At 51.3% G+C, this 11,956-nt stretch overlaps 1 protein-coding gene across 3 annotated transcripts in view; it reads right to left on the minus strand.

The window, feature by feature from the left end:
* The window catches only part of CDHR2 (cadherin related family member 2), a 41,304-nt gene extending 31,786 nt beyond the window's left edge, over positions 1-9,518 (minus strand). Inside the window, exons 1-2 of one of the 3 annotated variants that reach the window (XM_054251905.2) lie at positions 9,448-9,518; positions 7,670-7,744 (exon numbers count right to left, since the gene is read on the minus strand). In XM_054251905.2, coding sequence (XP_054107880.2) covers positions 7,670-7,744; positions 9,448-9,465 — 93 coding nt within the window. In that variant the 5' untranslated portion in view covers positions 9,466-9,518. Of the gene's footprint in view, positions 1-4,997; positions 5,282-7,669; positions 7,745-9,447 lie in introns of those variants that run through there. The other 2 variants (XM_008990346.5, XM_078364676.1) reach the window with 2 other exon arrangements.
* Positions 9,519-11,956: the final 2,438 nt, after the last annotated feature.

Consider the following 11,956-nt stretch of genomic DNA (forward strand, 5'->3'; position numbering starts at 1 on the left):
TTCCCTCCCAGGGCTGGCGAATTCCCAGAGACAGCAAACATCTTACCTCCCCACCTGCGTCTCCCATGCAAACCAAGGAATCCAAAGCCACGCCTCAACCACTCTTTATCTAATTCACACATACCAAGCAGATATTTCCTGGCTGTTAAACACCTCTGGCCTCTACCCACTAGATGCCAGCAGCAACTCCCAAGTTGTAAGAGCCAAAATGTCTCCAGACATTGCCAGGTGTCTCCTGATGGGGGAGGGAGAGTGGTGGTAAAATCACCCCTCATTGACACCCACTGTTATTGATAAAAAATATAATGGAAGAATCAGAATATAAAGTTGAGGAATGGAAACTAGGAGAGAAAAATAAGAAATCAGAGGATTAATCCAGGAGGTCCAACATCTGATTAATAGAAGTCCCAGAAAGAGAAACAGAGAAGGAAAACGGGAAAAGGTAGCTATCAAATAAGTACAAACAATAGATTTTGTATAAATGAATAACACGTTTCCAGACTCAAAGAATTCCCAGAACAAATTTTAGAAAGGAAGGAAAAGAAAACCTATGCCAAAGCATTTTCAGAATACTAGGGATAAAGACAAGATCCTGAAATCTTCTGCAGAGAAAAACAAGTGACATTATAAAGGACCCAGAATCAGAAGGTCATGGGACTTTTCAGTAACAATCCTGGAATGAATGGAGCTATGTGTGGAAGATTAATGGTGGCACAAATTCTTTGACGTTCCTCCTATTGAGAAGTGAATTCTAATCCCCTACTCTTAAATCTGAGCTGGCCTTAGTGATTTACTTGATCAACAGAATGCAGCAGAAATGCAGCAATCAGAAGCTTTACAGCTTACAACTGGGCCTCTTGGGCCACTTTGCTCTCAGAAACTGGAGATGTGTTGTTAGAAGTTCAGCTATCCTGAGGTCGCCATGTTATAAGGAAGCCCAAGTTAACCACGTAGAGTGGCCTCTGCGTTGAGGGAGAGCAAGATGTCCAGTCAGTCCTCACTGTCTAACCCCTAATCTTTCACATTATCGCAGCTGACACCCCAGACACTATGGAACAGAGTTGAGCAATTCCTGCTATGCCCTGTCCAAATTCTTGTCCCATAGAATCAGGAAATATAATAATAAATTGTTATTTAAGCCACTATGTTTTGAGGAATTTTGTCAAGCAGCAGTAAATAACCAGAACACTATGCAGGCAAAATACTGAAGACAAATAATTTTCAACCTAGAATTCTACACCCACCAAAACTATCAGTCATATATGAGGGCAAAATAAAAATATTTTTTAGACATACAAAGTGAAAAATGCTACCTCTGCTATATCTTTTTTGGGGAAGCTACTGGAGAACACAGTCCATTCTATGAAGGGAGTAAACCAAGAGGAAGGAAGAGAATCCAAGAAACAGAGAGCCCAATAAGGAAGAAAGGGAAAGGTGTGGAGACCACAGTGGGTCCTAATGGGAAGAAGGGTTCAGGGAGCTCTCAGGGGCTGTCTACACCGTGGAAATACAGCCGATGGTGTGAACATTTCAACGATATTTACACGTCTGGCTAGTGTGAAGGGATGAATTTGTGACACCATACAGAAAACTAAGCAAGCTGTACTAGAAAGAGCCCAGGTGGCTCATACACTAGTGGCTCGGCTGGGACCATTCCCATGGTAGATAGACTACGACCGTATTGTGCGCACTGGGAAGTGTGTTCGCTATAAGAGAATAAAATCTTCATCTATCACTTTAAGAAATCAACAGCTAGCCGGGCGCAGTGGCTCAAGCCTGTAATCCCAGCACTTTGGGAGGCCGAGGCGGGTGGATCACAAGGTCAAGAGATCAAGACCATCCCGGTCAACATGGTGAAACCCCGTCTCTACTAAAAATACAAAAAATTAGCTGGGCATTGTGGTGCGTGCCTGTAATCCCAGCTACTCAGGAGGCTGAGGCAGGAGAATTGCCTGAACCCAGGAGGCAGAGGTTGCGGTGAGCTGAGATCGTGTCATTGCACTCCAGCCTGGGTAACAAGAGCGAAACTCCATCTCAAAAATAAAAAAAGAAATCAACAGATAATGACTTAGCGCAGGTGGTCAAGGCTGCAGTGAGTCAAGATTTAATCACTGCACCCCAGCCTGGGTGACAGAGCAAGAACCTTTCTCAAAAAAAAAAAAAAAGCTAAGAAGGTGATAATAAAAAAGAAATAAACTGACAATAGCTTAAAAATTATGAGGCCAGGCCGGGCGCAGTGGCTCATGCCTGTAACCCCAACACGTTGGGAGGTTGAGGCGGGCAGATCACGAGGTCAAGAGATAGAGACCATTCTGACTAACATGGTGAATCCCCGTCTCTACTAAAAATACAAAAATTAGCTGAGTGTGGTGGCACATGCCTGTAGTCCCAGCTACTCAGGAGGCTGAGGCAGGAGAATTGCTTTTACCCAGGAGGCGGAGGTTGCAGTGAGCCAAGATTGTACCACTGCACTCCAGCCTGGCACCTGGTGACAGAGCGAGACTGTGTCTCAAAAAAAAACATTATGAGGCCAGCTGCAGTGGCTCACGCCTATAATCCCAGCACTTTGGGAGGCCAAGGCAGGTGGACTGCTTGAGCTCAGGAGTTTGAGACCAGCCTGGCCAATATGGTGAAACCCCATATCTACTAAAGGTGCAAAAAATCAAAAATTAGCCAGGCATGGTGGCGGGCACCTTTAATCCCAGCTACTCGGGAGACTGAGGCAGGAGAATCGCTTGAACCCAGCAGGTGGAGGTTGCAGTGAGCTGAGATCGCACCATTGCACTCCAGCCCGGGCAACAGGGAGAGACTCCATCTCAAAAATAAACAGACTATTCAAGTGAAGCAGTGTGAGTGAAAAAGTAATAAAGCAATTTGTAGCTGGTTGTGATAAATTAGCTGTAAACACCACTGCACTCGGACCAGCCTGTTTAGGTATTTTTTAAAGTAAGGTCTTGCTCTGTCACCCAGGCTGGAGTGCGGTGGCGCTATCATGGCTCACTGCAGCCTCCAACTCCTGGGCTCAATCCATCCTCCCATCTCAGCCTCCCAAAGTGCTGGGATTACAGGTGTGAGCCACCATGCCTGGCCTATTTGATATTTTTAAAACTTAAATGCCCACATTGCTTTGATAAGGGGAGCACTGTTATGGGGAAGTCCCGAGTAGCACAAACAATATGAAAGGTCGCCTGGGCCAGGGAAGAACCAGGTGTATTCTGGGAGTTCAAAGAAGGTCCCTGTAGCTAGGTTGCAGGGAGACAGGTGGGGAATTGTGGGAGCAAGGCAGGTTGGGAAATTTGCCAGAGCCAGAGCATGAGACACAGGAAGGAAGGTTCATTCTATTCTAAGAAAAATAGAAAATAGAAGGTCCTTTCAGGGGGTTTTGTTTGTTTTGAGATGGAGTCTTGCTCGGTCTCCCAGGCTGGAGTGCAATGGCGCAATCTTGGCTCACCACAACCTCTGCCTCCCAGGTTCAAGTGATTCTCCTGCCTCAGCCTCCCAAGTAGCTGCGATTACAGGTGTGAGCCCCCACACCTGGCTAATTTTTGTATTTTATGTTGGCCAGGCTGGACTTGAACTCCTGACCTCAGGTGATCCACCCGCCTCAGCCTCCCAAAGTGCTGGGATTACAGGTGTGAGCCACCTACTCAGCCCATTTGAGAGTTTTAAGCAGGGTAGTGACCGGAGCTAATTTCCTCTTAAGACCTTTCTGGCTGCTGCATGTCACCGGGCTGGACTGGGGGCAGCAGGCTGGAGAGAAGAGGCAAGAGAGGGCTGTAGTTTGGAGGTAGAATATTTGGGGTTCATGGAATTTCATCTTCACAGCAACTCATTTTGCAGATGAGCAAAGAGGCTTTTGCTGGGAGTGCTCCGTGGAGGCCCTCACAGCTGAAAGTGAGTGGGACTCACAGCCACTCTTCTCTCCACGCCCAAGGCCCTCGCCTCTCCCTGAGGCAGGGAGGAGGAGGCAGCCGTCTCGTGGCCCCGGGGGCCCTTGCAAGAGGGGACAACTCCAGTTCAGATGTGGACCCCAAAGCTCCAAAATGTTTGCCCTCTTGACCTACTCATCCAACTAACATAAATAAGAAGCTCTTTTTGTAGAAAGTTGTTCAGCATGAGTGATTATTTATAATCATGGGCAACCGAAGTGACTGTATCATGAAACACAGGCAATGATGAAGAAAGCCCCGGGTGGGATGGTCAGCAGCCGCTAAACATGATGGTGATGAGTAGCGAGAGACCCACAGAGGGAGTGCCTACTGCCTGCCAGATGTTGAGGCGGACACTATGCCATGCTCACAAAAACCCTTCGAGGCTGGGCGCGGTGGCTCACACCTGTAATCCCCGCACTTTGGGAGGCCACGGCAAGCAGATCACCTGAGGTCAAGAGTTCAAGACCAGCCTGGCCAACATGACGAAACCCCGTCTCTACTAAAAATATAAAAATTAGCCGGGTGTGATGGCGGGCTCCTGTAATCCCAGCTACTCAGGAGGCTGAGGCAGAAGAATTGCTTAAACCCGGGAGGTGGAGGTTGCAGTGAGCTGAGATCGCACGACTGCACTCCAGCCTGGGAGAAAGAGTGAGACTCTATCTCAAACAAACAAACAAACAAACAAACAAACAAAAACCTCTTTTAGATTGGTACCATTCTGCCCACTTTACAGATGGGGAAAAATAAAGCTCAGAGAGGAAAAGAAAGAGGCTGGCTTGAGTTTACAGAGCCAAGAAGCATCAGAGCCTCACTGGGCAGTTCACTTACTTCTCTAAACATTCCCTCCATTGTAAGGAGAATAATAACCCTAGTAAATGATGAGGGTAGGCATCAGGGGATAAATGGGAATAAGAATGTGCCACCTCAGTCCCTGGCACCCAATAGGCGCTCAGCAAGTGCAAACCTTCTTCCTTCTGTGGGGTTGTCCTCACCTTATGCCTGCTTCTCCCCCTGCAGTCACCATGGAAACAGCTTCCTCCCTCCCTGGTGACCGTCCATGCTCACCAGGCTCTGAGACTGTGTGCAGAGGTCAGAGATGAACAGGAAGGGCCAGGCTGTGTGTGAAGGAGGCCTGGGGCCGTCTCTGGTGCTACCTTCCATGTGACTCCAGCCAGAGGAACCTTGGGAAGTTGCTGTGGAAAATACTGGCTTGCCAAGAATCCCAGAGATGGCAGCTGGGGACAGCCCACATGCTGGACAGCAGGGCTGCACTCAGCCAGACTGTTAAATGCAGATGTGCCCCCGCTGCTCAGGGGAATGATGCCAGCGTCCAGCCCTGGCATCGCTCTGAGGCTGCAATCTGGGACCTCATTCCCTCATCACTTCTCTCTCTCATGTTCTGTCCTTCAGAAATTAGTCAACTGCCACAAGACAATTAGTCACTAGGTGTGCAGCCAGCAGGTATGCCAGGTGGATTCATCATCATTACAAAGTTCCCTTGGGTCCGGTTTGCAAGACAGGAGATTCCTGCCCTCAGGGTTCCTCCTCCAATCCCAGAGGAAAATGGGACTGGCAAGGAAGGGCCATGTGCCAAGGCTGGCACTTTGCACCCATTAATTACCATTTAGTCCTCAGCAAACTGAGGTCCAAGTGGGGAAAGGGCGAGGCACAGCAATAAGACCAGAACCCAAGCCAGGCCTGTGCCTTCTCTCTTTTCTAGGCTCCTGGGTTTTCCTTCTTGAGCTCCCCAGTTTCCCCACAGGCCAAGCTGAGCCCACAGACGCATGACTTTGAGAGAGAATGACCCGAACCAGGACCTTGACCCAGTCCCCAAGGGGCCTCCCCCTACATCCCCTTTCCCATACTCGCCACGCTCCTCCCTCATGGAAGTGTCTCCCAACTCCCCCCTCCCCATCTCCTGGGGCAGGCTGGGGTCCTCAAGAAGCCTGTGGACCCCCACTCAGAGCAACAGTGATGCCCCTTTGCATCTGTGTGATGCACATGCCCAGCCTCTCCCCTGCATCTGGGCCCTGCCATCCTCCTGGAAGGAATTGCTGGCTTCATTGACCCCCTTCATGCACAGGGACATGAGTGCAGGAGGCCAGGGTTTGCATCCAAGCCTGTCAGAGGCAGAACAGAGGTGCCACCCCATCTGCCTCCTAGGCTAGTGCTCTTTCTTCCCACATCCCTGCCTCGTCTGTCTCCTGCCTTGCTGGGGTTGGCCCTAGGTTTCTTGCATTCCTGCCTCCTCGTGATCATGATGATCCTGGCATTCTACAGTCCAGAGCATGCACCTGGGGATTCAGTCACTTGGGAAGAATGCACAGTGTCCGTGTGGGCTAGGGAAGGCACAAGGATGGCCTGCCACAGTGTTGAGCCTTCCCTTTCCTGGGCACCGTTACTCCCAAGCTCAAACCTCCTCCATGACTCCCACTGGCTACAGGACACACTGCCTGCCCCTCAGCCTGGCAGGCGAGGTCCTTGGAGGTCCTGGGTCTTGCTTTCCACCCAGCTGCTCTCTCCCGCTTCTGAGGTCCAGTGGTGTTGAATGCTCCTGTCCTCAGTCCACACCCTGCATTTTCCTTCCTCCATCATTTGCCTAAACCGTTCCCTTTGCCCAGAATGCCTTTCTTTGCCTTCTGCCTATGCGCAAATTCTCTTCCTTCTGTAAGGCCCAGGTCAGCTGTGGAGCTGTGTTCAGGCAGGTGATGGCCCCTCCTCTGGGCTCTCAATTTCCTGATACCCCAGCAAGGGGCAGGAGCAAGGTGCAAATGGAAAAGGAGTGAATGGAGTTGTCCCTGGGCTGGGACTTGAGGACAGGCACCCTCCCTGCCGGGGCAGCCTCAGGCCAACACATAGGTTTCCCAACTCCCCCCGGCCCCAGTCACAGCACAGCCATACCCTGGGGCTCTTTCCATGGTTTGCTCCATTTAAAAATGGGAACTATGGCGGTGAGTTTGGCTCACGCTTATAATCCAGCTCTTAGGGAGGCAGAGGCGGGAGGACAGCTGGAGCCCAGGAGTTTGAGACCTGTCTGGGCAATATAGTGAGACACCGTTCTCAAAAAAAAAAGTGGGGGGAACTATGGCCGGGCAGTTCACCTGAGGTCGGGAGATTGAGACCAGCCTGACCAACATGGAGAAACCCCATCTCTACTAAAAATACAAAATTAGCTGGGCGTGGTGGCACATGCCTGTAGTCCCAGCTACTCAGGAGGCTGAGGCAGGAAAATCACTTGAACTTGGGAGGAGGAGGTTACAGTGAGAAGAGATTGGGCCATTGCACTCCAGCCTGGGCAACAAGAGCGAAATTCTGTCTCAAAAAAAAAAAAAGGAACTATTAGCCAGTGTGGGGGCACCCTCCAGTTCAATAGTTCTCATTTTTTAAAGGAGCAAACACAGCCCAGCACTTTGGGAGGCTGGGGTGGACGGATCACTTGAGCCCAGTAGATCAAGGCTTCAGTAAGCCGAGATCATGCCACTGCACTCCAGTCTGGGTGACAGAGCAAGAGCTTGTCTCAAAAAATAAAAATAAAATAAAATAATTAAAAATGGGGACTGTCTACATTCCAGAAATCACTGCATTCTTGCTCCCAAGCCCTCCAGCCACTCCCGTTCTTTCCCTGCTCTCAAAAAGTGCTTGGACCAGCCTGACCAACATGGTGAAACCCCGTCTCTACCAAAAATACAAAAATTAGCTAGGCGTGGTGACAGGCACCTGTAATCCCAACTACTCACGAGGCTGAGGCAGAATCCCTTGAACCTAGGAAGCGGAGGTTGCGGCAAGGTGAGGTCACACCACTGCACTCCAGCCTGGAGGACAGAGTAAGACTCCTTCACACGTGCACACACACACACATGTTGGGAGTGGTGGTGTGTGCCTGTAATCCCAGCTACTCAGGAGGCTGAGGCAGGAGAATTGCTTGAACCCGGGAGGCGGAGGTTGCATCACGCCATTGCACTCCAGCCTGGGCGACAGAGCAAGACTCCATCTCAAAAAAAATAGTGTTTGGGGAAGGACCAAAAAGGACACAGAGGAGAATCAGGGAGGCTCTGACCCCCATGCCATGAAATGTATAGTCTCCAGGAATCCTCACTAGTCCCACCTGGCCCAGGAGGTGCCCGCTCTTCAGCCTTGGCTAGGACGGGGCTTCGGCCACAGCTCAGAGCAGTCCACAGCGCCAAGATTTTCTAGAATTTGGAGCCACTGGGAGTGAGGACACCAGGGCCTCCAGAAGGTCGTGGTGAGGGGGAAGTGGGTCCTCCTCTCATGTGGGGAGGCCCCCGGGGTGCACTCAGCCACCACACGGCCAGCTCACCATGCATTTTCACTTCTGCTGTTTTATTTACTTCTTACAGCTGTTCCCAGGCAGGAATTATCCTATCCTATTATTCCAAGAAAACTGAGGTTCACAGATGCCCAGAGATGGGTGAGTCAGGGGCAGCAGGTTAGACCCAGACTGCCTCCAAATCCAGTGGTCCCTTGGCAAGCCTTGGTCTGGGCTCCATTGATCCAGGAGGCGGTGCTTGCACCTACAGGGCAGGCTCCAGTCGCTCCTGGGTGCCCGGAGTAAGGATGTGGCACTTGAGCAACCGGCTCCTGGCCATGCTCTCTCCCAGTGCCTCTGGCCCAGGCCACCTGGCCTGGCAGACACATACGGACTCACATAGCCCTGGGTTCAGATGCCAGCATTTCACATATTTGTTGTACAACCCCAGGCAAGCCTTCTCCCCTATCCAGCCCTCAGTTTCCCCTGCTAAGAAAAGGGATGAGGATAAAAATTATGGAGTCTATACATGGCCATGCCCTATTTCCAACAGCAGGACCTCAGTGCTTACTGGGACCCTGCCTTGTGCCTGGTGCCCAACCCAGTACATGCCTGCCTGAGTGATGCAGGCCTGCCCCAGCTCTCAACTGGGTCCCCACCTCCTCTACCACGGCAGAGAGATGTGCAGGGCCCGGACTGGGCAGAGCCGGGGCCAGCCTGGGTCAGTCCCTACTGATACTTCCTCGCACTGGCTGAGGGGGCACTGGGCTGTCATAGGACACATGCCCACCTCCACCCCAGAGCTCTTCAGGCCCTTTCTGGAACTCTTCTCAGCCCCATTTGATAAAAGAGGAAATGGAGGCCAAGAAGCGTTATGTAGCCCACCAAGGTCAGGGTGGAGCTGGGATGTGAACAAAGCCTGTGGGGTAGGAGCCCAGGTCAGCTTCCCCATCCTCACCCGCTGAGCTGTGAAGGGGCCAGGCCAGTTACCTCGTTTCCCTGGGGTGCCTGCCTCCCTTCCATCCTGTGAAGAATCATCCTGCAAGGACTTGGCCATCAGCCCCCAGGTCTGCCCCATCCAGCATACGACTTCCACAGTCTCTGCCACCACCCCCTCCCGGCCTCCCTCCCCTGTAGCTGCAGGGGAGATTTTAAGGACCTCCAAGCTTGCCTTGGCCCTAGGGACTCCCCAGCCCCCACTGCATATCTCTGGCCCAGAGACCCCTGCTGGGCTGGGTGATCCCCTACCTGTGTCCCCTTCGCCATGGAAGTGGCAGACAGGCGCCGAATAGGCGCCGGCGCATAGGTGGGCACCCTCTGGGGCCTGCAGCTATGTGGCCAGCAGACTTTGGCACCATCTCCACCTCCACTGAGCAATCATTAACCCTGCCAGAGACCACACCTCCCAGGAGGGGGCCGACTCCTAAGGAGGCACTGAGCACAGCTGGGGCCTGGGCAGGAGGAAGGAACCAAGGCGTCAGAGCTCATGGTGCTCCTGGGGCTGGAGGCCTAGACCACAGGAGACGGGGCCTGGCCCACCCTGCCTGGCTGGCCCTGAGCCCAGAAGACCTGGGAACAAGGTCCAGTCCTGGGCAGCCTGGAGACAGGGATGGTGACAGCCAGAATGTGATGCCAGAGCCCCTGTCCCCTCCCTGCTACAAGTCTTCAGTGACAGGGCACCTGTGGACAAGTGGAGAATTAAGTCAGGAGAGGGAAGTGGCAAAACAGTGTAATAATCAGTCAGTCACCAAGTGGCCAAACCAGCCCCTATGAGGTTCTCATGGAGGAGTGGGGGCTACCTGAGCCTGGACAACCCACTTTTGAGCTTATTGTGACTGATCTGACCCACATTGAGACCCTCAAAAGGCATCTCTCTACAGGGGTTTCATCCACCTCCAGGCTGGCTTTTTATTATTATTGTTTTTTTTATTGATTGATTTTTTTGAGACACAGTCTTGCTCTGCCACCTGGGCTGGAGTACAGTGGCACAATCACAGCTCACTGCATCCTCCGTCTCCTGGGTTCAAGCGATTCTCCTGCCTCAGCCTCCCGAGTAGCTGGGATTACAGGTGTGTGCAACCACACCCAGCTATTTTTTGTGTGTTTTTAGTAAAAACAGAGTTTCACCATGTTGGCCAGGCTAGTCTCCAACTCCCGACCTCAGGGGATCCAGTCACCTTGGCCTCCCAAAGTGCTGGGATTACAGGTGTGTGCCAAGGCATCCGGTCCCCAGGCTGGCTTTCAGTGCTGCCCAATGAGGTGTTTTCCTGCAGGGACCCAGGCACAACTCCGCCTTATCCTCCCTTTGACCCAGCCATCCCAGTTGACACAGAAAGGAGACCGTGGGCACAACTTTCTTAAGGCATATAACCACTGGGTGGCCCTCTTATTGTGGGCAGAGGACATGACTAATTCACAATAAATACAGTTATGTGCCATGTAGCTGTGTTTTGGTCAACGACAAACCGTACATACAACAGTGGTCCCATAAGAGTATAACACCAACTTTGACTGCACCTTCTCTGTGCCTAGATGCACAGATCCTTACCTCTGTGTTACAGTTGCCTGCAGTGTTCAGTACAGTCCCTGGTTACACAGGTTAGTTGCCCAGGAGCACAGGCGGTAACATAGAGCCTAAGTGTGTAGTAGGCTGTACCACCTAGGTTTGTGTAAGTCACTCTGTGATGTTCACACAACGATGCAATTGCCTGATGACACATTTCCCAAAAGGTGCCCCTGCTGTTAAGGGATGTGTGACTGTGGATCAGGCAGTTGCAATAGTCAGGCATTTTAATCGCTTGTTTCCCAACTCTCCGAATGTAAAACAGATTAACAAAATATGTAAGCCACGAATATAAAAAGGAGAAGAAACCCAGATGAAGGGAAGACAGGTGAGAAAAACAAGGGTAATGTAGGCATGAATTGAGGCCATAAAACACTTGTCCTGAGCTGAGTGCAGTGGTGTGCACCTGTAGTCCCAGCTACTTGGGAGGCTGAAGCAGGATGGCTTGAGGCTGGGATTTCTGTGCTTTAGTGCACTATGCTGAGAGCGTGTCCACACTAAATTCAGCACTAATATGGTGAACCCTTGGGAGCAGAGGATCACCAGTTGGCCTCAGAAGTGGTGAACCAGCCCAGGTCAGAAACAGAGCAGGTCAAAACTCAGGTGCTGATCAGTAGTGAGATTTCGCCTATGAAAAGACACTGCACTCCAGCCTAGACAACATAATGAGACCCTGTCTCTCAAAAAATAAACAAATTTTTATATATGCCTTGAAGTTCTGGGTAATTGTAGAAGTGGGTCATGGATCAGGTTCTGAGCTTCCCAGCAGGCAAAGCAAAAAGGGAATTGAGATCCATTAAGTCCAGCATCCATCCATTTTAAAACATTTGCATAGGCCGGGCACGGTGGCTTGTGCTTGCAATCCCAGCACTTTGGGAGGCTGAGGCGGGGGATCACGAGGTCAGGAGTTCGAAACCAGACTGGCCAAGATGGCGAAACCCTGTCTCTACTGAAAATACAAAAATTAGCTGGGTGTGGTGGCAGGCACCCATAATCCCAGCTACTTGGGAGGCTGAGGCAGGAGAATTGCTCGAACCCAGAGGCAGAGGTTGCAGTGAGCCGAGATCACACGCGACTACACAAGCCTGGGCGACAGAGCAAGACTCCAACTCAAAAAAAAAAAAAAGAAAACGTGCATATAGCCAGGCTCTGGGAGCTATGATGCCGTTCTGAGTTTTGTTACCCAAGAGGCTT

The sequence above is a fragment of the Callithrix jacchus genome, chromosome 2 (assembly GCF_049354715.1).
Source record: "Callithrix jacchus isolate 240 chromosome 2, calJac240_pri, whole genome shotgun sequence".
Lineage (NCBI taxonomy): Eukaryota > Metazoa > Chordata > Mammalia > Primates > Cebidae > Callithrix > Callithrix jacchus.